General features: G+C 35.9%; 1 protein-coding gene across 3 annotated transcripts in view; it reads right to left on the bottom strand.

Moving 5' to 3' along the window:
* The window catches only part of LOC120522830 (serine/arginine repetitive matrix protein 2-like), a 143,196-nt gene that overhangs the window by 23,793 nt on the left and 95,010 nt on the right, over positions 1-24,393 (bottom strand). For 2 of the 3 annotated variants that reach the window (XM_039743517.1, XM_039743518.1), the window contains 3 exons: positions 20,047-20,157; positions 15,190-15,306; positions 4,445-4,592 (listed from right to left, as the gene is read on the bottom strand). In XM_039743517.1, the coding sequence (XP_039599451.1) occupies positions 4,445-4,592; positions 15,190-15,306; positions 20,047-20,157 (376 nt within the window). Of the gene's footprint in view, positions 1-4,444; positions 4,593-10,887; positions 10,970-15,189; positions 15,307-20,046; positions 20,158-24,393 lie in introns of those variants that run through there. The other variant, XR_005632523.1, reaches the window with a different exon arrangement.

The raw sequence follows: 24,393 nt of genomic DNA on the forward strand, positions 1-24,393 counted from the left end.
GGGCACCAGTCCTTCTAGCAGCAAACCAACCCCGTGCTTGATGGTTGGTATGTTTCTTCCAAACATAACAATGTTCATTATGGCCAAACAATTCGATCTTGGATTCATCAGACCAGAGGAAATTTCTCTAGAAGGCAAGATCTTTGCCCCCAAGTGTAACTGCAATCTGCACTCTGGCTTTTATATGGCAGCTTTGGAGCAGTGGTTTGTTCCTTGCTAAGTAGCCTTCAGGTTATGTTGATGAAGGACTTGTTTTACTGTGGAAAAGATACTTGTCTACCCGTTTCCCACAGCATCTTCACAAGGTCCTTTGCTGCTGTTCTGGGATTGATTTGCACATTTCGTGCCAAAGTATGTTCTTTCCTAGGAGACAAAATGTATCTTCTTCCTGAGCGGTCTGACACCTGTGTGGCCCTATGGTGTACAGTATATACTTGCGTATTATTGTTTGTACAGTTGAACATGGAACCTTCAGGCATTCGGAAATTTTTTCCAAGGATGAACCCGATTTGTGGAATGGCAGATATTTGCGTGCATATTTTATGTAAATATGGAATATTCTACCAAGTGGCAGTGCAAGATATCACTGTAAGAACACTTTTGGCATTCCTGTGTTCAGAACTGCCTGAAACATCCATTAAATTCCGAGGACATCTTGCCACAATATCTCTGAAAAGGATGAATGATGGATGTTTAATGATTACATCCATCAATCCAGGGATGGGCCCATTCCAAGATGCATCAGGAGGGAGGCAGAAACAATCCCTGGACGGGACATCAGCTCATCGCAAGGTGAACAAAAGCACATACACACACTGGTGTCATTTTAGCATCACCAAATCCCCAAACCTGTATGTCCTTGGAAGGAAACAGAAGCACACTGTAGAAACCCACTAGGAAAACATGCAAACTCCAGGCAGGGAACACCAGGGACGTGACTCACTGCGAGGAAGCAGCGGCACCACTCCGCCCCCACCTGTGCAATTAACAGTATTCATAATTTAAATGAGGTTAACGATTTATCTGTAAAATGTAATATACATACTTTAATGCATTTCATCATGAAAGTGATATCAAGTATAAAATGTAAGGATTCTAAACGTGCAGAGAGCTAGAATATCATACATTTAACGTGCTCTGTTTGGCAATTGCTGCCTGCCGCTGCAGTCAGCGTAGGAGGAAGCCCCAGAAGCTGGGTTGGTTTTAAGATGATGTTTATGACTTTAGTAACAAAATACACTACGAGATTAAAGCAGAAATTTCAAAATTAAAGTTGAAATTTTCACTTTAATCACAAAATAGACCTTTTCTCTGTGTCTGTAATTTTTTTTCCTCTGTGGCTCAAATACGGTGCTGTACATTCTGAGGGGGGGAAAAAAAAGTGACGAGATGATATGTGAGACCACTAAAACATATTACGTCATTACAATGGGGACTATACTACGCTTGAAAAAAAAAAGCACCACGCATGCATTTGTATGTCAATATCCTGCGTCACCACATTGAACCATTCATCAAACATCGAAGCACGCATATTGAACCTGTAGGATCTGCAAAGCAGCTTGCTGTCACATCCATCCATCCATTATCCAACTCGCTATATCCCAACTGCATGTTGATAGTAAACAGAGACTCTGACATTATGTTCCAACTTGAACACACTGCATCTCCCCCCTCCCACCGTGATTTTCGCCTGGTACTACAACTTATGCACACGTCACGTTAATTTCTGAGGATGTGCTCAAAGGAAGCATCAAAAGAACGCTGGGAATGCATGGCAGCCATGATGCGCGTGCGTACACGATTTGGGCGTGAAGTATCAACCGGTCCTAAGAAAACCAATTTTATGATGATTTCTATTTTTCTAAGATCCAGTATTTTTCTTATGGTTTTCATGTGTTGATAGGCCAATTTGGAATATGTCTGTAATATTGTGCTTAAAGTTCACCAGTAGGGGAACAAAATTGTACCCGCAGTGTCATTTTCTGACATACAGAGAGACACTTGTGAAGGCCAAATTCACAATGAGTGCAATCCTAAAGATGGATCAAAGACAGACAAGATACTGAGTATGGCCATTCACAGCTCAGCCTCATTAGTAGAAAAGTGGAAAAAGGAACAGGCAGGGCAGGCATCTGTGTTGTGCCTTTACTTGCAGAAGAAACACCTCAAAGTGCACAATGGATCAGAACATAAGCAGCAGCATTATTTTTTCTTTTTAAACACATGCACTGTGGTCCAAAGGGGGAGATAGCATATATTTGATTGGTGAGCTGCATATTAAATATGTTACAAGGCTGTAGGAAAAAAAAAAAAAAACAACACAGGTCTACACAAGCCCTAAAATGGACTGGTAAAAATGGAAAGGCGATATTAGGCTTCCACCAAATTTTGAATACACACTACAGTTACATTCACAAATTGCAGTGGGCTCAGCTCAATCCCTTCAGAGAGGTTCTACTCATTGCTTAAGTTATGGTGGAGAAATTGGCTGCCACTTGTAAAAAAAAAAAACTGGAATTGGAATTTGGTACAAGTGATGAATATTTATGCTGATTCATGAAGAAATGATGTGGACAAAAGCACTTTTTCCAACACCTGTCTGTTGAACTTTCAGACAGATCAAACTTGTGGCATTGAAAAAAAGTGGCACATTAGTCCAAGAAGTTCTAACTGGAGCAGACTGTACACTATCCGTCTGGACTGTTGCAATGCTTTGTTTAATGGCCTCTTGACTAAATATAATCAACAGATTACAATACGTTCAGAATTCTGCTGCTCGTTTACTTACACAAACTAAAAAATCTGCTCGCATATCTCCTGTCCTCTGTGAGTTACATTGGTTACCAGTTTCTTCAAGAATCAAATATAAAATTATCCTCACTTTTAAAGCCCTTCATGGTTTAGCCCCTCATTATCTGTCTGAGCTGCTGCTTCCTTACACTCCTGCCCGTGCATTACGATCATTGGACACTAAGTTACTCACTGTACCTAAATACAGGTTAATAACTACGGGTGGCAGAGCTTTCAGAGTGATAGCCCCTAAAATTTGGAATTCTCTCCCGCTCAGCCTTCACAAGGAAAAATCTATTATTAATTTCAAACATCTGTTAAAAACACATCTCTTCAATGAGTATTATTCTTCATGTATGTAATTTCTACTGTCTTCTATTGAATTGTAAAGTGTCCTTGAGTTTATGAAAGGCGCTACATAAATAAAACATTATTATTATTATTATTATATACAGCAATGTGCGGCTGAAAGACTCGCATCTGAAGACTTGGGTTAGGCCCACCTAGGAAAACCAACGGTGACTGGAGAATGCAGAGCAACAACTGTTCAAATCATTTCTTTGTTAACAGTACAGGAAGTGCCACATGACACACATTTAACTACCACATGCATAATGTTAATGCAAACTCCCGGGAGCCAAGGGGAGACAGAAAAGACTTGTTTGTCTTTTGTAGTGAAAAACTGGTCTACGCAACACGTGTTCAAAGTGTTTCCATTTCTACATTGTGTGACCAAAAATATATGCAAATACCCTTAAATAAAAGTCTACAATGTCCACTTTAATCAGAATTGTCTGATTTGCTATTTTACATTGTACAGCTCAGGGGGAAATCAAAGTAATATTACTTTATGAATACATAACAAAAGTATGTATCGATATCAGACTGAAGTAAAGAATGTCAGTTTGCATACAGTGCCTTCAAAAAGTATTCAGACCCCTTCACTTTTACACATTTTGCTATGCTGCAGTCTTGTGTTAAAATCAAAATTTCCTAAAATGCTGTTTTGCTTTGTCATTCTAGGATACTGAGTTTTGCTTGACGTGGAGATAAATATAAATGACTTTAGAATAAGGCTGCAACAAAGCAAAATGTGCTAATTTACATATTGTGTGCGTTTGGACCTTAATATCAGTACCTCTGGTGATTTTACAAGTACAGCACAGGCTGCGCTTGTTTGTTTGGCAAGTCATGCAGTGCTGTCTCCATACAGTATCTTTACACAAGTTTAAACACAAAGCCAGCTGGGATCCCCTTCTTTTTATTTCACCTATGTTCTTAAACTTTTGCCCTCAACGTATGCAGAATCTTTCTTTATTATCAAAATAGAAAATGGCTAATGCAGCAAGAGGCTACACAGGTTTAAGCAGACATACAGTGAAATCAGAAACAACTGAATTAATAAAATGAAATTAATCAAGTGAATTAATCATCTAATTGGCATATGGTTACATTCTCCTTGTGCTCTCTTGCATAAAGATTTGTTAAAGATCACTTTGATGAGGGAACATTTCAGTGATGCCTCTTATTTATTGCATAACCAGAGCCAGTGCAGAAGTCCGTAAACCCACTGTGTGTTAAATATAATGTATGACCCTTGAACATTGGGTTTTATTATCAAAACATGAAGAGGTTATTATACTGCACTGACCTTTACGGTCCGTTTTAAAGTCAATAAGGATTGGCTCCACATTCCCTTCCCGGTTCTTTCCAAGTCCTTCGCCTTCACGCCAGCCCATCTTCTTCATAAGGAACTCGCCCACTCCACCAGCCACTGGAGCAGCACGCAGAAACTGGTCCTGTTTCAGAGAGGGAAGTAGAGAGAGCCATAGAGAGAGAGAGAGAGAGCAAGAAAGAAAGAAAGACAGAGGGACAGACACGGGGCAAAAGCAGCAAGTTAGCAGTTGCTTTCAACTCCTCACACAGGTCAAATGTTGACACAGGAAAACAGCCGCAAGACAGAGATTCATGCCAAAGTTCTCCTTTACTTAACTCCACTTATAATTGGAGTAAATATTTTATTTCTTAATATTAAGATTATTTTTTTGAGAAGGTTTGTATTTAACTCCAACTTCAACATAAAGCATGCAAGTCTAAGATAAATATAGGGGAACTTCCTTTGCCACAAAATTCTGTCTGAGCAATAGCCTGCAACCCAAGAGAAAAGCTTTGCTACCAGAGAATGAAAACAAGAATTAACCTAAAGCCTGTACCAAAAAAAGGGTAGAAGTGTACTGCAAAATGACAGCAGTACCAGGTGGGAGCATGCCAGTGGTTCATCTACTGAGGTTCTACAGCTAAGAACTACACAATGAAGCTGCTTTGTGACAAAATCCTTTCCTGAAAAGGTTTCAAATGCACATGATGCCACAATTTGAATGTGTGATTTCAAGATCAAGGCTTACACCCCAGAGGCATTAAGAAGCCACACAAATTAAATACACTAATTCAAATCCAAATACGGCATATTCAGTGTCACACTGCATTAGTCCTCTTTCTCCTGTATTATTTTCACCCGTTTTATTTATTTTTACTTTGGTCATTTTTTATATTTAAATAAATAAACATGATATAAAGCTGTTTTTAAAATGCAAAGAACATTTACCCAATTAAACTGTATGAGCTGTGTTTTTATTTTTTCATGAATGGCAACAGCAACACACTTATTTGACTGATGTGTAATAGTGAATACATATTCAATTTTTTGGCTGTTCAAGCCGCATCATTTGCAAGACGACTGTAGTTAATAGCAGAGGAAGGCTACCGATAGCTTATTGTTTCAGTTTTATCTGAATATATCCAATATACCTGGAACAAATTAGGGTTAGGGTTAGTTGGAATTTTTATTTTTTACGCCTTCTGTGGGAATGTATAAGCAGTGTGAGATATTACTACTTAAGTCACAAAATATCGTTTTCATATTCTAATAAATGGCATACTAATAATGATTAAGGCGGCAGGCTTATGAGACGCACACCCTGGACGTAGTAAGACAAAGCTGATGGCTATTGTGAACAATGTTCATCCACATACTATGGTACAATTCATATCAGTCTCTGTTAGGAAAATCAGTTTGGGAAAAATCAGCAGAGCACTGAGATCTCCAGCTGTCTGCTCCAGGTGCTGTGGGAGTCTGCAGAAGTTTGAAGGTTGTCAGGTTATGCAGGGCCACAGTTCAGTAATCTTGGGAACAATGCTGCACACTCCAACTCTGACACCCTAACATGGAGGACCTTCAGCCAACAAATTATTCTGCAGAATTGCGCAAAGAAAAGCGACTGGGCTGCCATTATATTAAAGGCAGCACACCTGCATAATGCCTCACTATGACAGTAACCAAGTTATTAGTTTTCTTTCCTTTACTGTGGTGTGAGTTTTAGTGGGGTTGTTATTGGTTATAAAATTAATGCATTTATTTATTGAGGTTTGATTAAAAGCTAAATTTCCCCCTTATAACAAATAAAATCCTATCTACCTGTCTAATCACCTTCATGTCGCATTTGGTAACACACATTGTATACAAAAAAGAAGTTCAGTCGGTATTTAACACATTACTGTGGTCTATCTGTAGAGTCATTTAGTAAAAAAACGCCAAAGCTCCTAGTCACACACTGGTTAGTTTACTGTACCAAAACAGTACAATCGCAAACCTTTAAAATAATTATGCCGCTTGAAGAACCCCACATCTGCTGAACCCCTGACACACTACGGCATCCCAACCAATGTGCTGATCTACCCTGAGATTAGGTAGAAGTTTATTTCTCCCCAGGGGGACATTTGGCTTTTAACAGAAGTTGTTTCAATATATAAATGCATAAATAGGCAGGTAAATAAATATTAAACACACACACACAGACCATGGTCTGAACACACACCAGAATGACTAAAAAGGAAGAAAATTAAAAAAAGAAAGAAAACTACTACTTGGCAGTTCCAGTGAGGCATTATGCAGGCGTATTGCTGTTGGTACAAAGGAGCCCCCATTGCATTTCTTGACGCACTTTTGATGAATAATTTGTTGATGTCCAGCATTGCAGTCATCTGTAACCCTCCAACAGCACCTGGAGCAGGTAACAGCTAGAGAGCCAAGAGCTCTGTCGATTTTCCAAGCAGAGCCTGTGCCATGGTATGTGAATGAACATTTTTACTTGAAACCGAATTATGCTGAATTTTCTTCTGTGCCATGCTGACAACGAAGATGCCTAAAGGAGACGTTACTTGGACTTGTACAGGTGGCTGAAATACTGAACTGACATTATTAAACTGTTTGATTTGGTGAAGCTTTAACAATTTATCTGGTTTAGCAGATTAAACAATGGTTTGATCTATCCAGTGGCGTATTTGCATGGCAATTATTTTCTTTAGAATAAGGGTAACAAAAACAAGAATGCACAACTCCACACTCTCAGGATGATAAAGATAATAACCTAGTGATAGGGTCTTTTTTTATGTACTGCCAGGAGTCAGTCTCTGTTGAAAGTAAGAAATGACTCACTTCCAAGATACACATTTCCTATTTATGTTTCAGTCTACGGTATTAGATACTTACTGGAAATAGATGAAAAGTTTGCCTGCACTGCTAATCTGCCACTGCTATCTGGTCATGGGAATTAAGGACTCATTTATTAAGTCCCGGTCAGTAAAGGTGAAGGGAGACGTTCCCAATAAGTTCTGTGCATATGCTGCATTCAGGTGCTCTTGGACAGATGGTAAATATGAGAATTCCAAATGAAAACTCTACCGACTTAGAAATACAAGTCACACAATTTGGACAAAAGGAAAAAGCACTCGAGTCTCTACACTAGATGAGGTACCTTGTACTCCATTACATAACCTTCAAAGACAGCTGGACAAATCAATTACTACGGAGGTATTAAGTGAGAGATGACCTAAGAGGCCTGAGGTGAGAGCTGCACAGCTCTGAAACTACAAGGGGAGGAAGTAAAAGCCACAAACAGAGACAAGGAAAAGGAGCTGCATGGCTCTGTCACTGAAGAAGCACTATGAGAGATGGGTAGCTCTAGCACTGCAGAAGCAAGTACCAAAAGTAAGGGTAATTGCTGATTAGAATAGGGTGTAGGAGAGATAACTCCAAAGAATGGATAAATCCAAAGTAAAAGCAGACTAAATTATGTTCCTCCATATTGTTGGTGGTACCTGCTGAAGACAATGCTCTTGAGGACCTATCAGTGGAAATTTAATTGAGCACAGGGCAGACTTAACACAAGACAGAAAGAGTATACTCCCCAGGCAGATTTCACATTTTATTGTTACACCAGACTGAATTTAAATTGGCTTTTTAGTACTGATCAACACTGCCAAAGGTGCACCTACTAAATATGCGGCTCTGCTTGCGTAGTAGTTAAACCGGACAAACTTTAAAAATCAATAAACAAACAGGTATTCACTAGCTAAGCAGAAGCAATGTATGCTCCAAAACGTGGCCAGAGGTAGGCCGATTCAAACAGAGGCTGGCAAAAAGCCCCGCCCAGCTCCCCACTCCAGACATCATGCTTCCCCCAACTCTCCTCAGCCCACAGCCTCTGTCTCAGATTAGCACAAATATTTTGCTCCTGCAAGTGAACAACACCACTTAGTGTGATGAGAGAAGTCGCAAAATCAACCGGAATGTTCTGCAAGACGAGCTAAATTTTTTAATAAATTTTGACTTGATGAACGAGCAATGTCTTGCAATACGAGTTGTATGGATACATTTTGTTTGCTGAGCGTCATGTGATCACAACTGAGCTGATGGTGGTTCTCTCTCTCTCGTCTCCTATTCTCCGCCCGAGTCTGTGTGCCTCACTCATATAGTCAACATCCGTATGAGCGTATACTGTTTACTAGAGCATTGTGTGTGTGTGTGCTGTGAAGTGTGAGTCCCCATCTTGCACCCCAAAACACAAAGTTGCAGCAACAGCGCTGTTATTTATTGTAACGGGATCTTTATAATGTTCTTTGTATCACCCATCGTCGGCAGGCGCTTAAAGCATGTTTGCAATCATTCTGCATGCGCTTATACGGCAAACTGCTACAGCGTGGGAGACTGCGATTGCTTTGGGACGCTCTTCCGCGTGTCGTCTCGTTGGGTGGAATCCCACAAGAGTTTAGAAACTCACTCACAGCAGCCATGATTCTTTTTAAAGGTAAAGTGCAGGTTAATTTTTTTATGTATTTTTACTTTATATTTTGTATTAATCATTTTTATATGAATAGTTTTGTGTTGTGGAATAAATTATCTGAGTTTCCATTATTTCTTATGGGGAAATTCACTTTGATATACTGCGAGCACGTCTCCGGAACAAATTATACTCGCAAACCGAGGTTCCACTGTCTGTATGTGTGTGTGTATATATATATATGTGTATATATATATATGTGTATATATATATATATATATATATATATATATATATATATATATATATATATATAGATAGATAGATAGATAGATAGATAGATAGATAGATAGATAGATAGATAGATAGATAGATAGAGAGAGGGATTAATTCAGAGGACTTTGCTGAAATGTTTTTCACTTTGCCAGTAAAGAGTCTATTTTTGTTGATCAGTATCAAAAAAAACATTAAATCCACCGTGACACAATGTTGTATGACAATAAAATGTAAAAATCTACAAGGGGATGAATACTTTTTATATGCACTGTAGTCTATCCTATTTAGCACACTAACTTCCCACGACTAATCAGTTAAGAAAAAACAATTATAACTCTTAACTTTACATATTACCAAGTTAGTGATCATGTCAAATTTAGAAATATTTGATATAAAATGAAAACACCCAAAAAAATTACTTATCCCATGTGGTTTGTAGTAATGTTAGAGAAAAATGCTGAAATTCACGTTTTCATGAAAAAACAAAGCTAATAAAGTTTATGATTTGCTGTGAGTGTACAGTGACCACCGCTGGAAACAGCAAACAATACTAAAATGTCAATGAAAAAATTTTCTGCCATTACTGATGTTCCATAATTCGTGTAAAGTTATCCAGACAAACACTCAAAACACATCCATTTTTTAAAAAAAAAATAGTGTTTCATTAATCTGTCCAGTAAAACAAAAGTAAATCGCAACTAGGAAGTCTTTCATACAGGGTTGCATTTCTGAATTGAAGACCTGCCTCTGCCCCTGATACATCGGGCAAGATTCCTGTCTTCAATTTAAATGCATTATTTGGAGGGAAGTATTAACTAGAATTTTAACAAAAACAGATTGTATTTTGCACACTCTTGAGCATAAGAATAGATAATGTACAAGTGGAGTATGCCAGACGAGTCACAGGAGAATACTTTCCCTTTCGTAATGCATCATTTGCTATTGTTTAGACTTGGTCACTGCTGGATCCTGTTCAACTTGAATTTCTGTCCCTTCTCCATTTTTTTTTGTGAACCAGTACAAAACACTACAAACTATGTACATGGGGTAAGTAACATATTAAAAATACATATTTAATTTTTTGGGCGGAGTATTCCTTTAAACGTAAAGTTTTTCTGTCTTTTTGGTAACTGGCAATGGGGTGTCATTTTCTCAAGTCACACAATTGTGGCACTAGGTCTTAAGATAAAGTGGATCATACAGTTTAATATGATGTATAATACTGTTATGTTACACTAATATTTAATGAGATTCACATTAAAACTGGCAAAAAAAATTACTGGACAAAGAGGATTAGACAAGTGGTTATATCGGGCAAAACCTAGCGAATGGGTTTAGGTATGAAATCCAATGCCAACTTTACAAATCCCTATAACTCTAAAAAAAGGCACCAAAACTGTAAAAAGATGATGAAATATTTGGGCACCAAAAGCAAGCAAGCAAGTAAGTAACAGAAATACATTATAATTAATTATATTGTAGCATAGGAAGAGCTGAAATGGTTTCACGTGTTCACACATCAGGTTAGAGCTTCAATTTCACTAAAAGTACTCTTAGTAGAAAAGAAAACACAAGGACCCATGCCCTCTGCATCTTACAGGAAAAAGATATTCTGCATTATTCAGACAGTACAAATAGTTAAATATATATATATATTATTCCACATATATATATAATTAGTTTTTGTTGACGTACATACCTAGGCCTCAGCGGCCGTAGTGTGTTGTGACTAGAAGGGCGTGACAGTGACCGTGGCAACAAGGCAGCTACAAGGAATGACCCTGCAACAAGTTTCCATACAGAGGGGTGAAAGTTCACAAGTCAGTTTGTGAACTTTCACTTCTCTTTGTGCCCACTCCAACCTCCCATTCACATCCACCCAGGAACAACCTTCCCCCTCCCAAAAAAATGAAATTCAATTTTTTTTTAACCCAACAACGCTAAGTGGTTATTTCATACAGAAAAAAAAAAGTGTTTGGAGTTAAAGGTGGTTCTGAGACATATCAATCCAAAATGGGCTCAGATGACATCATGCCAGTGGTGCTTATGCACCGCTCAGAAAAGCGGTGGATATTCTACCTTAGATAGGCATAAAAATTAACTATGGTCAGCATAGTGGATTTCACAGATTAATCCCAGTAATGTCTGATAGAAATTCAAGGACAAGACAAGACCACCTATGGGCATCTGCAAAGTAAACACTGAAAAATCTTAGCAGTTTGAAATGTAAAAAACAAATGGAAAATATGCTATACAAATAAGCTACAAGTAAACACATCATTAACACCTATTTTAAAAAATGAATTATTAATTTCCTCATATATCCTATAGTGTCACCAGGTTGATATGTATAAGAATATAATTTGGAAAAAAATAATCATTCTATCTTCATGGATGAAGGATTTCAGCCAACTAATGCTAATGATTTGCTGCAAAGACACCAAAATGCATGATGGCATTTGAAACCTAATAATCCTAAAAAACCTCAGCACACATAATACCTACTTTACTTATTGATCAGTTCTACCAAGGGCCCCTTTTCTTTCCAGGCAATTGGATGTCATCCCACCTCCTCTTACCCAGAAGCACAAGCGTAGTAGTCTCAGCCAGTATATGGTTGGTTTTATTGCCATACTTACTTTTTCATTTCCTCCTCCCCTCTTTGTTTCTTTTCCAAGGAGCCTCAAAATAGCAAAGAGGCCACCATGCAGAGACTGATAAAAACCCCAGTCACAGTGGCCCAGGGTTTCCGATCCTGTTTTGTACCTGCTTTAATAGAATTTGCAACATCAATGTCTGTTTCATTATCTTTAGAGAAGTGCTCAGCTCACAATATTAGGAGGAATACACCTATGGCCTCCAGCAGAAATGAAACGTTAAACTTTCCAGCCTTCATAGAACGACAGAGAAAACTCATTTTAATGGTTGACCAATGGATAATTTTGTTGGCACAAGAAGGAGGTGGTTGTATGGTATGCTGATCAGGGTGGGTGTAATGTCTTTTCTGTTAAAATAAAGTGTAATAATAAGCGGCTAAGAAATAAATTTGCAAAAATGCAGTGTACATTTATATATTAAATTTTTAAATGTGGAGAGTCATGTAAGGAGAAATAAGTAATCCTAGGAAATCATATTAGTTTTTTAAATACGTTTGGTAAAACCTCTATCTAGCTTTAAAATGGTGATGTGGACATCTCCTCAGTTATCTTCTACTAACACTTGCAGCCTTCAATCAGCTATCACAATTATAATAGCATACAACACAATTTATTCTGTTAACAGTATATCAGTATTCAAAACATGATTTAACCTCTGAATAAAAGCATCAGCAAGACAGTTCACAATTATGTTCACACAGGCATGCCAAAATCTTCAATCAACTAAGTTGTTAATCTCATCTTTATATGTTATAAAATTTCCATGGCTCAACCAAAATACAAGCAAGTAACAAGGATGTGTGAAGCATTCCCTCTTGTAATGGAATTGCGGGAGAAAGTTAAGAACAGCCAAAAGATGGAGATACCAAGAAAAACAGGAAAGGCTCCATTATTACAATGACAAACAAGAACTATGTGAGACTCTCAATTTTAAAAAGTTGATCAACAAAGCTGTAATTCCGAAGTTTTTATGGTGGGTTCAGTTATCACCAAGACAAAATTCAATAACTTCCTAGCCCGGCTTCCAAAGAGGCAAGAAGAAAGCTCAATGCATCTCTACCACTACAGAGACAAGCAGTAAGAGACAAGCAGTTCAGTTAATACAGAAATAGCAAAAGATAGACAAAACAATTAAGTAACAATTCAATTTAGAATGACATCTTTTCCAAGTTAAACAAATGACATGAAGTAGCAAGAGGCGGGTAACTCTACAATTCTAGTAGAGAGAAGCAGAGGCTAAGCAAACAAAGTATAAGATGCTATATTCCAACTCCACAGAATTAAACTACAAGAGCAGAGGGGCTCCTCCATCACAGGAATGAACAGCATGGAAACGGCTACTCTAGAATAAAATGTTATTTGCTTGAGGGCAACAAATACCATCTCAACCAGCTTTAGACACATAATGCAACCTCTTCAAATACTACAAAGAAAACATGCAAAAACCATGCAAGCCACCTGTCTTAAAAGTCAGTATAGAGGCATGACTCGACAGATTTAGCAGCTCAACTATTTGAGACAGAAAGTTAACTACAAAGATAACAAAACAACCTGATGTCTCCAACGTTACAGAAGGAACAGGTGAGAGCTGCAGGGCCCTATCTTGGCAGATTCACTAGTATACAGGTAACTGAACCAAGAAATAGTTAACATCAAACACCATAGGGGAAAAAGGAGAGACAAAATATGTCTGCACTAGATGATGTGCCTAGTTTTAAATTATAGAACCTTTATGATGATGGAGCCGACTTGAAAGATAACTAGGCAAATCAGCTACTACAGGGGCCCACAGTGAGAGCTGAGTTATAGATGCCCAAAGTGAGAGCTGTATGACTCTACTACTAAAAAGGGAAAGAGCAAGGGAGGCACAAAGTAAAAGCTAAGGAAAACAAAGTGCATTGGTCTCCAGGCAGCTCTAGTACTGCAACAACACTAGGAAGCAAAGACAATCGCTGAGCAGAACATAAGGTAGGAGACACAACTGTAAATCTCTTTAAAAGAGTGAAAGTTGGAGTAACTCAACAAAAGGTGTTTTAAATATCAATATGTAGGAACACTTAAAATTTGTATACCAAAATCTGGCTAATCATGTATCATGTTCTAGCTCAAACATCAAAGCTATGTACCACTTAGTTGAAAGAATATTAATTAGTACTTTTGTGCAGTAATATTAATATGAACAATGTTTTGTTTTTCAGCATTGATTAGTTAATTTTAGATTGAAAAATCAATTTTTAACTGAAAAATGAAAACCTATGATGTTTTAACAGAATACAAACTGTATCAATTAAGGGTCTGGCAAATCACCTTTGGTAATGGTTTAATCAAACGGACTTTGTTTTTGATATATGGCCACAACATTTTGAACATGACTTTTTCCTCTGTTGTTACATGAAAACAAAGATCTTATTTCATGCAGTCTCCTACGCCCCCTTTCATGTTTGCGAGCTGAGCACATCAATAAACATACATGAAACGGACATCAGGAATCCTTGCAGTGGCACTAAAGATACCATGTGGAGAAGTGGTTTTGAGCATACATTCAACATACTACTGAACTGGAGCAAAAATATAAAGCAACATAACCAGAAAAAGAAATTTTCTAACTAGGTGAGAGCCTGTAATTAGAGTGCAGATAACAATAAAACAAGGTAAGGGAAACTGATATAAAATTTTGAAGGCTTATACACTACAGACCAAATGCAAAGTATTCTCTGTCAAGACATTATGGTATGTAATGGTATAGTGATTTTTGTTCATAAATTCTCCCTAGCTATAACATTTTGTCCCCTCATATCCCAAAGCCAAAATAATTTCTTCAGTGCAATGCATGAGAAGAAATCAATAGATAAGAAAGCACTAAATTAGTTCTACTTTAGCTGCTTAGGTTTTGAACAACCAGTTTCTTATATGTCATTATTTTCAATATTGTTAGGATTTTATTTAGCACAAGTGCATAAGAAATTGCTTTTTAAACTAGCAAATTGTATCAACTACTGAGACACATTAATTCAATTTCCCTTATGCCTGACGAGGCTTAATAATATATAAAAAAATGGGAGACATTAAGATGCAGAAACTAGTTTTAGTCATTCTGAGCATATACACTAAAATCATTATCATATGAAATTAAATGGAAAAAATCCTTCCTCAAATATATAAAAATAGGTCAACTTTTATGTTATCATATAGAATCACTCACTGTTCCAATTAAAAATCTAGAAAGTTTAATGGGCTTTATAGCTTTCAATATATATGTGTTTAGGATGCAAACCACAAACATTTTTAAAAATATACAGCACTGAGCTTTGAGCACAAGGGCTTGCTCAGAGATAAGAGATTACCTTTCTGATCCAGGCTTGGGGTCCGCTAGATGACAGCTCTTCAGATGACAGGACTTGAGCACCAGTGCTGCCCGTAAAGCGGCCTGGCAGGTTGTTGGACTGTGCCCAAGCATCAACCTGGGAGAAGCAGCTCAGAGTTAACACTTGGAACAGCTTCTTTAAATGCTAATGACAAAACTTTCAACAATAACTTTAAAGAGATTGATAACTATATTGTTTTGATCCACACTTATTAAATGCACATTTTAAACAACAACAAATTTAAATAGCACATTTTTATACAAATGAAATAGTTCAAAGTGCACTACAAGATGAAGAAAGAAAAGTTGCTCTAAAATAAATATATAAATATAAGATTAGGCAATACTAAATAATAAAGAAAGTAATGTCTGATGGCCGGGAAGACACAAAAAACAAACAAAAAAAAAAAACTTCTAGGGCAGAAGAAAAAATTTCTGCAGGGATTCCAAGGCCATGAGACCACCCAGCCCCTACTTAGCATTCTACCAAAATAAATGATCTAAATCAGTAATCATGGTTTTCAGGCTTCACATGAAAGAAAAAACAACATGCAAATTCTAAATACTAACCTTTATACATACTATGCCAATGATAAAAGCAGGATAATTCATGGATTAGAAAATTAATAGTCCCATAACAGCCCATGGAGTACATTACAAAATAAATTATTGGAGTGGTAAATAAAAGGTTACTCAATGAAACTCTCGGAAGTTAAAATAGTGTAATGAAAAAAATGCAAAAAATAGAATATAATTCAGTTTCCTTACTGCTTCCCAGATTGTATTGTAAAGATGCAAGGTACAACATTACTGGTCCGAAGACCAGAATAAATCTTATTTTTTATTGATTTTATTTTTTTTTGGACAAAAAAAAAACATTTCATATACTCAAGTCAAACTTACTAGACCAGAATTCTAACCCTGCCCGACAGAAAGAGAGGCGGGCCAACAAACAAAGCAAATCTTTATAAATAACAAAGAAAGGAGAATGTCCTTTTCTCTGATATAAATGCTTATTCTAAGATTTTATTAATTAGATCTTGACATATTTTAAAAGTGTTTTGAAGAGATCCTCTAAATGAGAATTAACTTATTTCAAATTTAAAATAGCACCAGTAACACCAGTTACTCACTTACTTATAACAGGTGGGCTGGGATTCTTCCAGATGAGCCATATAAGTCTATATGCTAAAAGTCGAGATTGTTTCCAATATGGTAGAACAATATTAAGATTCATTGACAATGCATTATTGAAGCAAGACAGAATTATCCAAGTTAAAGCACTGGTGGTGAGGTGTTTATTTTGTTTCCACAAATCAAAGTACCAGTATATATTGTTTGTTCTGTTTTGCTGGTGTAAACATGAACTGAATTAGTCTTTTAGAAAGGTATCATCTAGACTGCTCATCTCAAAGCTAAAGGAGAAAACCTGCCTTGTCAACAAGTCTGATTCTTCCCTGACATTTAAAGCTATGATTTCGAGAAATATGCTGAAGACAATCAGGAACCAAAGTCACAAATCTTGAAAAATGATCAGCTTATTATCATTTAAATTGAAGAAACAAACATTTTATTAAACTTACTCCAGACAAAAAGCCAACTATTTATAATGGGGTAAAAAGGACATACCTTTTTAAAATTGTCTGTGCTCATTATATCATTACTTTAAACTGAAACTTTGTTACATTTTGCATAGTTACCCAAAAATAAATAACAGCAACAACAATTACCAGTAATGGCATAAAATGAACCAACTGGTGCAACTCATACCAAACTGATCAATTTGCAAATACTACAAGTAGTTTTGTGTATGGAAGTAGGTAGTCAAAGATAAAGTACTTTTGGTAGATTGTAGATTAATAAAATGGTGCTAGCCTTAAGACTTACCCTTACATTATAACGTCTGAGCATGAGAAAGCTGTGTAAATAAAATGTATTATTGTCACCATACTGTTTCAGAATTAACTTAAGTGATTTTTGCTGTGTAAAAAAAGAAAAAAAAAAACAGCCGACTGATTGTATTCTGTTTTTTTAAAGGACCTCTTATTCCCCAAAACTGCATGTGGATTAATCAAAAGCTAGAAATTTTAATTAAATGGCTTCTTTCTCTCTTCACCTATTCTATATTTAGAAACATAAAGCAGTGTGTATTTTAAATTTATAGGACACTCTGAAATATTTGTGTTTTTCTATGGTTTTAAATGCTTAACTCTTGTTTTCCCATTTCCCTCATTTCCTGTAGAGAAAAGCCAAGCAAAATTACACCTTTTATTGGCTAACTAAAAAGATTACAATATGCAAGCTTTCGAGGCAACTCCGGCCCCTTCTTCAGGCAAGTATAGTTTGCGTATAGTTTAGTATAGTGTAGTTTGCGTCCTTAACTGTATCCTAGACTTGCCCTAGTGATTATTAAAGTTTATCTAATCTAATCCTGACAATCAACAATAAGCTAAGCAGACACCAGGAAAAATGACACTGAATGGGGAAAGCAAATAGTTCAGAGTCAGACCCAATAACGTTCTCATTAGTAAATAACTAATTAAATAACATCTTGAAAGGCAATATGAAAATCATATTGATGAACATCTTAGATACCAAGTTAAAAAAAGACACTAGATTATCCATGTGTAACAGACAATCGGTAAATGTTTTGTGCAGTCTAATAAAAATGTACTACATTTGTTTTTATAAGCATAGAAATTATAAAACCATAGAAATTGTAGAACAGCATCATGCTCAATAAGATTTAGGAGTCCAATTAAAAACAGAAGTTTGGAGCTATGGAAGAATAGATGTGTACTGTGTTTATGTGGAGATATATCTCTATTCAGGGTTTGAATTATGCTCTGTTAACTTTAAGCCCTATCAACAACAACATATATTTTGTTTTTAGCAGTAAATAATCAACTAGGTTTCACATATGTTAGTTTCATACTAGTTATGTTCTTTACGGTTTACCCAAATCTGTAACTTTATAGGTACTTATTAAATAGATCATGCCCATAAAATAATTCCAAAGGCAGTCATTAGTGTTCTGTGAAGGTGATGTGACTTATGTACTGTGTTTGTTAGTAGAGTATCATGGAGTTTAAAGATAGGCTCTTACTGATGACAATGATCTCTGAAAGCAATAAAGCTGATGTGTTTGCTGTTACCAAAAGTCACCAGACATGACCTAACTCTTGTTTGGCATAAAACTAAGCAAACTGGAATTGATTTATGATGTGGCTAAAAGAAGGGGTGAATGATTCTCAAGCAATAAAGAATGCAGACTGTGTTAACTGAGTATGTAGGACTTTAATATTGAAGTTTGGATCAGCATTAATGCTCAGAAAGACCCCCTTTTGTTAAAAATGGTGGCTTATTTTTATTCCAGAGAATGAAAACCTGCAGCCACAGTGGGTCACCAGGACTGAGTGTGAGAACCACAGTCTTAAAGCTTTAACTTACTAAGGAGGACATATTTACTCTACATACAGCCTTGCAGGATGGGTCAACTTAAAGTTGTTGATTAAATTACAAACCACACCTAGGTTTAATGAAATTACTATGATATCTTCCAAAACTAACGTGTAAATTAAAGTCTGTAGTACATGTTCTGTTGAATTTATAGTTTCATACCAACCATCCAGCAGTATACTCTAATTTCTATATGCCACTGTTGTAGGGAAGAGACATCTGATGCCAATCAGTATAAACACGTATATATACGTACATACACACTCACATTTTTTAAGTTGCATTCATCCTGGTAAATATTTTCTGACAGAAAGTGTCAGGGAGGTATACACCTTAATTTAGATAAAAGCAAAATGGGTTGTGAAAAAAGTTTTTTTTCTTATTTATCCTCAGGAATTTTCATTTAAACTTTTAATAAAAACCTTTAATTGAAGTAAAATGATCTTAATGAATTTTTGACAAAAATGTTTGGGCCAGGCCAGTACTTGGATGGGCGACCATCTAGGAAGCGCTTGGTTTGCTGCTGGAAGAGCTGTTGGTGAGGCCAGCAGGGGGTGCTTACCCTGTGGTCTTGAATGTGAATCCCAATGCAGTGACGGAGACACTGTGCTGTAAATAAGGTGCCATAACATTGAATAAGCACACGTTTTTGATAAAAAGGTCACAAATTTAGAAAGGAACATTTCAACTAGAAATTTTCAACTGCAGGTAAGAACAAATTGGTTAGAGCAAAAAACAGCGATACCCGCTGACAGAAAATTGGAAAGTTTTTTGGGATGTTTTTATCCAACTCACATATCCAACCCTAGGTATCTATAATGGTTTATAACGATATCTCATTCAATATTCACTGTGAAATATTTCCTGTTCTCAGTTTATCTATTTACAATCTTCTATTTTCATGGATCTTTATAGATTAGCATCTTATATTCTACTCTAAGTTAGCTGCTGCCTACTTAAATTCCCAGTTCCTGTGCCACTGATTAAGGGAAAAAATATATAAATTGAAGAATTATTTTTTAAAAACAAACAAAAGAATCACCATCAAGAAATGCTTGACACAATGATAAAATAGACATTTTTTTAGTTTATACCTTTAGTTTTTTTTTTTTATATACCTACACAAAGATACTCAATCTTTAACACTTGAAAATGCCACAGTAAGTGAAGAAAAAAACCTCATAATGCTGGGGGAGTGGGGAAGGGGCTTGGCTACGAATCAATGGTGGTGTTTTGGTATAAAAATAAAAAAGCTGATGAGGAACATGATTAACATCAAAACCTATTATGATGAAAATATTAAAAGGCAATAATAAAATCAAGTAAAGAACCACATAAGACTGTATGTAAAATGTCTGAAAAGCTTTTCTGCACTTACCTGCTCCTGTGCCCGACTCAGCATGCAAATGGCATCAACATCAAAAGGATTTTCCAACAGCCTCTTCTGTGCCATGGCTCTCTCGGTCATTGCCAGCGTGATGTCCACAGGCTGGGAGAGAAAGCACCACGAATCACTAAAAAGAGAAACGAAAACAGATCCCCCTTCTTCCTGGTGGGACTTCCAGCTCAGGACTTTATGCTCCGAAGCAGCAATACCAGGCGTCATTAGTGTTCACTGCAGCCAAACACAGGAATGTTTAAAACTAACAACAGGTTTTCAGAAAAAGCTGTGGTTCAAGGTATGGGAAAAAGTGCCATTATAACTTACTGCACTTTCTTCATGTGTCTGTATTCTACTCGGATTTTAAATTTATCAATCAATCTAGCACAACTGAGTTACACTTAACCGATGCAATTAGTAACATGGAGGAAAAAAAAAAAAACATTTATTGTCTCCTATATCTATTTAGAAATTTGTAGGCACTTTTTTTTTTTTTTAACACTTACACATGCATGGAAGTCTCTCTCACTGTATATATATAAAAATCACAGAAACAGGCAGAGGGCAAAGAATTGTGCACCAATCTATTTTACATACCAGCACAGAAACACAAGTATGGCTTTCTTTTCAATGACTTCAATTCAGCATACATTTTCACAGACTTCCTGACTTTCACAATTTCCTCAGTTCAGTGTTGACCAAAATTGCTGATCACCATTCAGAGATGTACCAGAAGATGGAAAGCAGTCAAGGGTATTCTGCGGTTTCAGAGTGATGGTTTCACAAGTAGAGGATGTATACACCTTTTGGCAATTCTGAAACTTCTTTCCATTTCTCCCCCCAGCTTTCTCATCATCATGAACAGGTGATGATTGATGCTCTCTCCCATTAATGCTGCTCTAGTTAAACACTTGCCATTGATGGACTTGGCACTGGTACGCATGCTCAATAACAGTCACCCATTTACTTGTAATACAAGTATATTAGTGTATCATTTTAGCTGTGTTCGAAATGTAACCAACAACCAAACTGGCAACCTTAGGCACTTCTGGTATAATATTCCATTACAAAGTAGGATCCAGTACTATTAAACCTTTTGTCACTTTTCCAAAAAAAAAAAACCACACAACATTTTTGGCAATGCACATTGAAACAAAGTACATTTTTCGGTTTTAATTGAAAATGTTATTAGAATGTATGTCCTTACAGCAAACCAGAAAACAATAATAAATATGACTGTGTATCAAAGTGAAAACCTATAAAGTTGCAGTGTTAATGACAAAAAAAGGGTACTTGACTGCTTAACATCTAAAAACTTTGAGGAGTACAATAAGTACATCCAAATACAGAGCCAAACTGTTACATGCTCTGTCACAATTTAATAGTATGTATGTGTGAGTGCTATGCAATTTTAACATACGCTGCTTCCTAAACCACTTCTAAAGTTCCTAAAACACAGATGAATATACATATAAATGGAACACACCTTGTGAGTTAGTGTTAGAAACAAATGGTGTAGGGCTTGAATGTTTGAATATGATTTTTAAGCCACTAGGCTAAATTCCTAGGCCTGTTCAACACAGTTCCATATACTGTATTTATACACACACGCACACACACAAAATTAATCATTAAAGGAGCTCATGGAAATCCAAAATTTTAAAATGAAATTATAATATGTACGTTTTGCAGTGATCTCAGATTTGATAACTCGCTGCTGTATTGAAAGCAACAACTTTTAGAAACCTGCTATTTAAATGTATTCAAGTGGAGTATACAATAAAAAAATCTTTATACATGTTAAAGGTAAAGCTCAAGTTTACAAGAAAAATTCATGAATTTAGAATTAATTTCCAGAGCTTAAGTAAAATCAGTTTTGATCATTTTCAAATGGAAATGAGACCTCAGTTTACAAATACATTAAGAAAATTTGCTTGCCAAGAAAAAATAGTAACAAACCGTGATAAAGCAACTAAAAGATTTTCCAAATTCCTATACCTCATGGCTTAAAACTGCCAATTCCAACTGGTTCCAAATGGAACCAGTAGTACACATGTTTTTCTGTAATCTAATCTTCTAATTTAGTCCCCAAAAGTAAATGGACAATGTGGATATAAATTAGTATTTCCATACTGAATGCATTCTGCCTCTTCTTTTCTTTTCATATTAGGTGAAAAATCTAGGTATAGTGTTTATAGGGCATAAATGTTAGTAAGTCTCAGCATTGCTAGGTTAGTTGTGACAGCATGAGAGCTAAACAGATCATAAACTTAAATAAGGTGAAAAGAGGTAACTGACTATTGTAAGTTATGATAAGGCAGAGAAAACCTTAAGAGTCTCTGAACCTCACATGTAAAAACTAAATGAAAATCACTGCTTCTAAAAAGTTTAATGCAGGAAATTAATGTGGTAAGAACTTGCTACTTAGGGCTTGGATTCTACTCTTATTTCCACACAGGATAATCAAATGACAACTCAACAGTCAATTCTTTATAAAGACAGTTGATGAGCAACAATATAATGGTTCTATAAAAGACATATGATATGAGAAAACAGAAATTTGTAAGGTGAAAGAAATAAAAGTTTTTTTCAGATTGCTATAATGCCAACAGTAGTAAAGAAAGTTCTTGTGCCAATAATTGCCATTACATTTGTTAAGTATCATCTGAGGCTATAAGCAGATGTACATATGTATTTTTTTAATTTATGAAACTAACCTTTTTACAAAAAATCAAAAACAAAAATGGTCTAAACCCATTGAGTTGCACAGTAATTCTAAGTAACTAGCCTTATTAAAGATACTGAACAAATCATACAAAAGAAAAGCAGGGTATTTTTTTCTTTTTTAACGAGCTTCCTTTAATAATCAGCATTCATTATGTACAAAGCAAACAAAATAACAGTTCAACTAAAACAAAAAAAGGAAAAAAAAAAACAAGTAGAACTAAATGCCATATATATGTGTATGTGTATATATATATATATATATATATATATATATATATATATATATATATATATATACACACGGCCAAATGTGATTACATCAGGATTGGGGTTCTACAGGAATGTGTTTTTCTATTTCGCACTTATTTATACAAATACGTACAAAACATAACTGGACAATTTATTGTACACCTGAATTTAATAGAAGAGAGCGCCTGGGTCATTCAAAGGGCGAGTGTGTCTAAAGCACTTGACTCCAAAATTCATTAACACCATACATATGGATCATTTAAAACAACAGACTGCTGGTGGTTAAGAATTTACAGTGTCCACCACATTAGTGGATCAGCATTTATGACACACAGTACAGAAGACACACCATCTTATCCAAACCAGTTCAATAAAAATACATGTTTTTATGTTGGTCAAAGACAAAATGTACAAACAAAAATTATAACCAACGGCAATAAGTGTAATTATTGACTTCAGTTGGATGCACTAAAACCAGTCATCCTGAAGCTGGTAAACGCATTCAATTTTTAATTTAAAGCCGCCACTATATTCTGAAATGTTGGAAGGTGTCTTTGAAATACTAATAATGAAACGTTTTCTTTAAAACGTTTAGATGCACATTCTCAAGGGGAACACATTTTCTAGAATTTGAAAAGAAAAAAGGTGACAGATCAAGTTATGACTTGGCTGGTGAACAGGCAAAAGATGATTTTTTTTAAATTTTTTTTAAACAGCTCCAAGCTTTTCCAAGGCAGAAAATTATCTCAAGAAAAACGCTATTCTAATTAAAAACACAAAATAAAAATTTAAAGAAAAACCTGAATTTCAGATGGAAAAACAAAACAGAAAAACATATAAAATAACCAGCTGATAGACAGTGTAGTTTTCATTCAGAATGGCAACTCCTCTTTAATTACATTCCAAATTAAACAGATTAACTGAAATATTTTAAACATATCTGATTTTATATACTATTTTTTTCTGGCAAGTCTGACTGCCACCTTTTTGACTTTCCATAAGCTATTTATGGGAGGTCAAACAGCATTTTCTGCTTAAGATTTACAAAAAAAAAATTATTTCCGTTGGTTGTTGCACAGAAATTATCTTGCTGCTTGAAAGACCAAAAAAAAAAATGGAAGTCCACAAAATAAAGCCTTAACTGATTTGTGACAAACATTTGATAAACATAAAACCCACCTTCCTTGCTTTAATAAACTCTAGTTTGGAGGAACCATCTATGCTGACCATAAAAGTCAACAAGTGCAGCTTCCAAAGCACCTTTTTTTTGTACTACATGTAATCAAAGCCCAACATTTTTCAAAAACAGCCATTAACCAAATAGTTATACCCTAGACACACCGTTATGCACCCCTTTTTGCATGTCCA

This window comes from Polypterus senegalus, chromosome 2, assembly GCF_016835505.1.
Source record: "Polypterus senegalus isolate Bchr_013 chromosome 2, ASM1683550v1, whole genome shotgun sequence".
In the NCBI taxonomy this organism is placed as follows: domain Eukaryota; kingdom Metazoa; phylum Chordata; class Cladistia; order Polypteriformes; family Polypteridae; genus Polypterus; species Polypterus senegalus.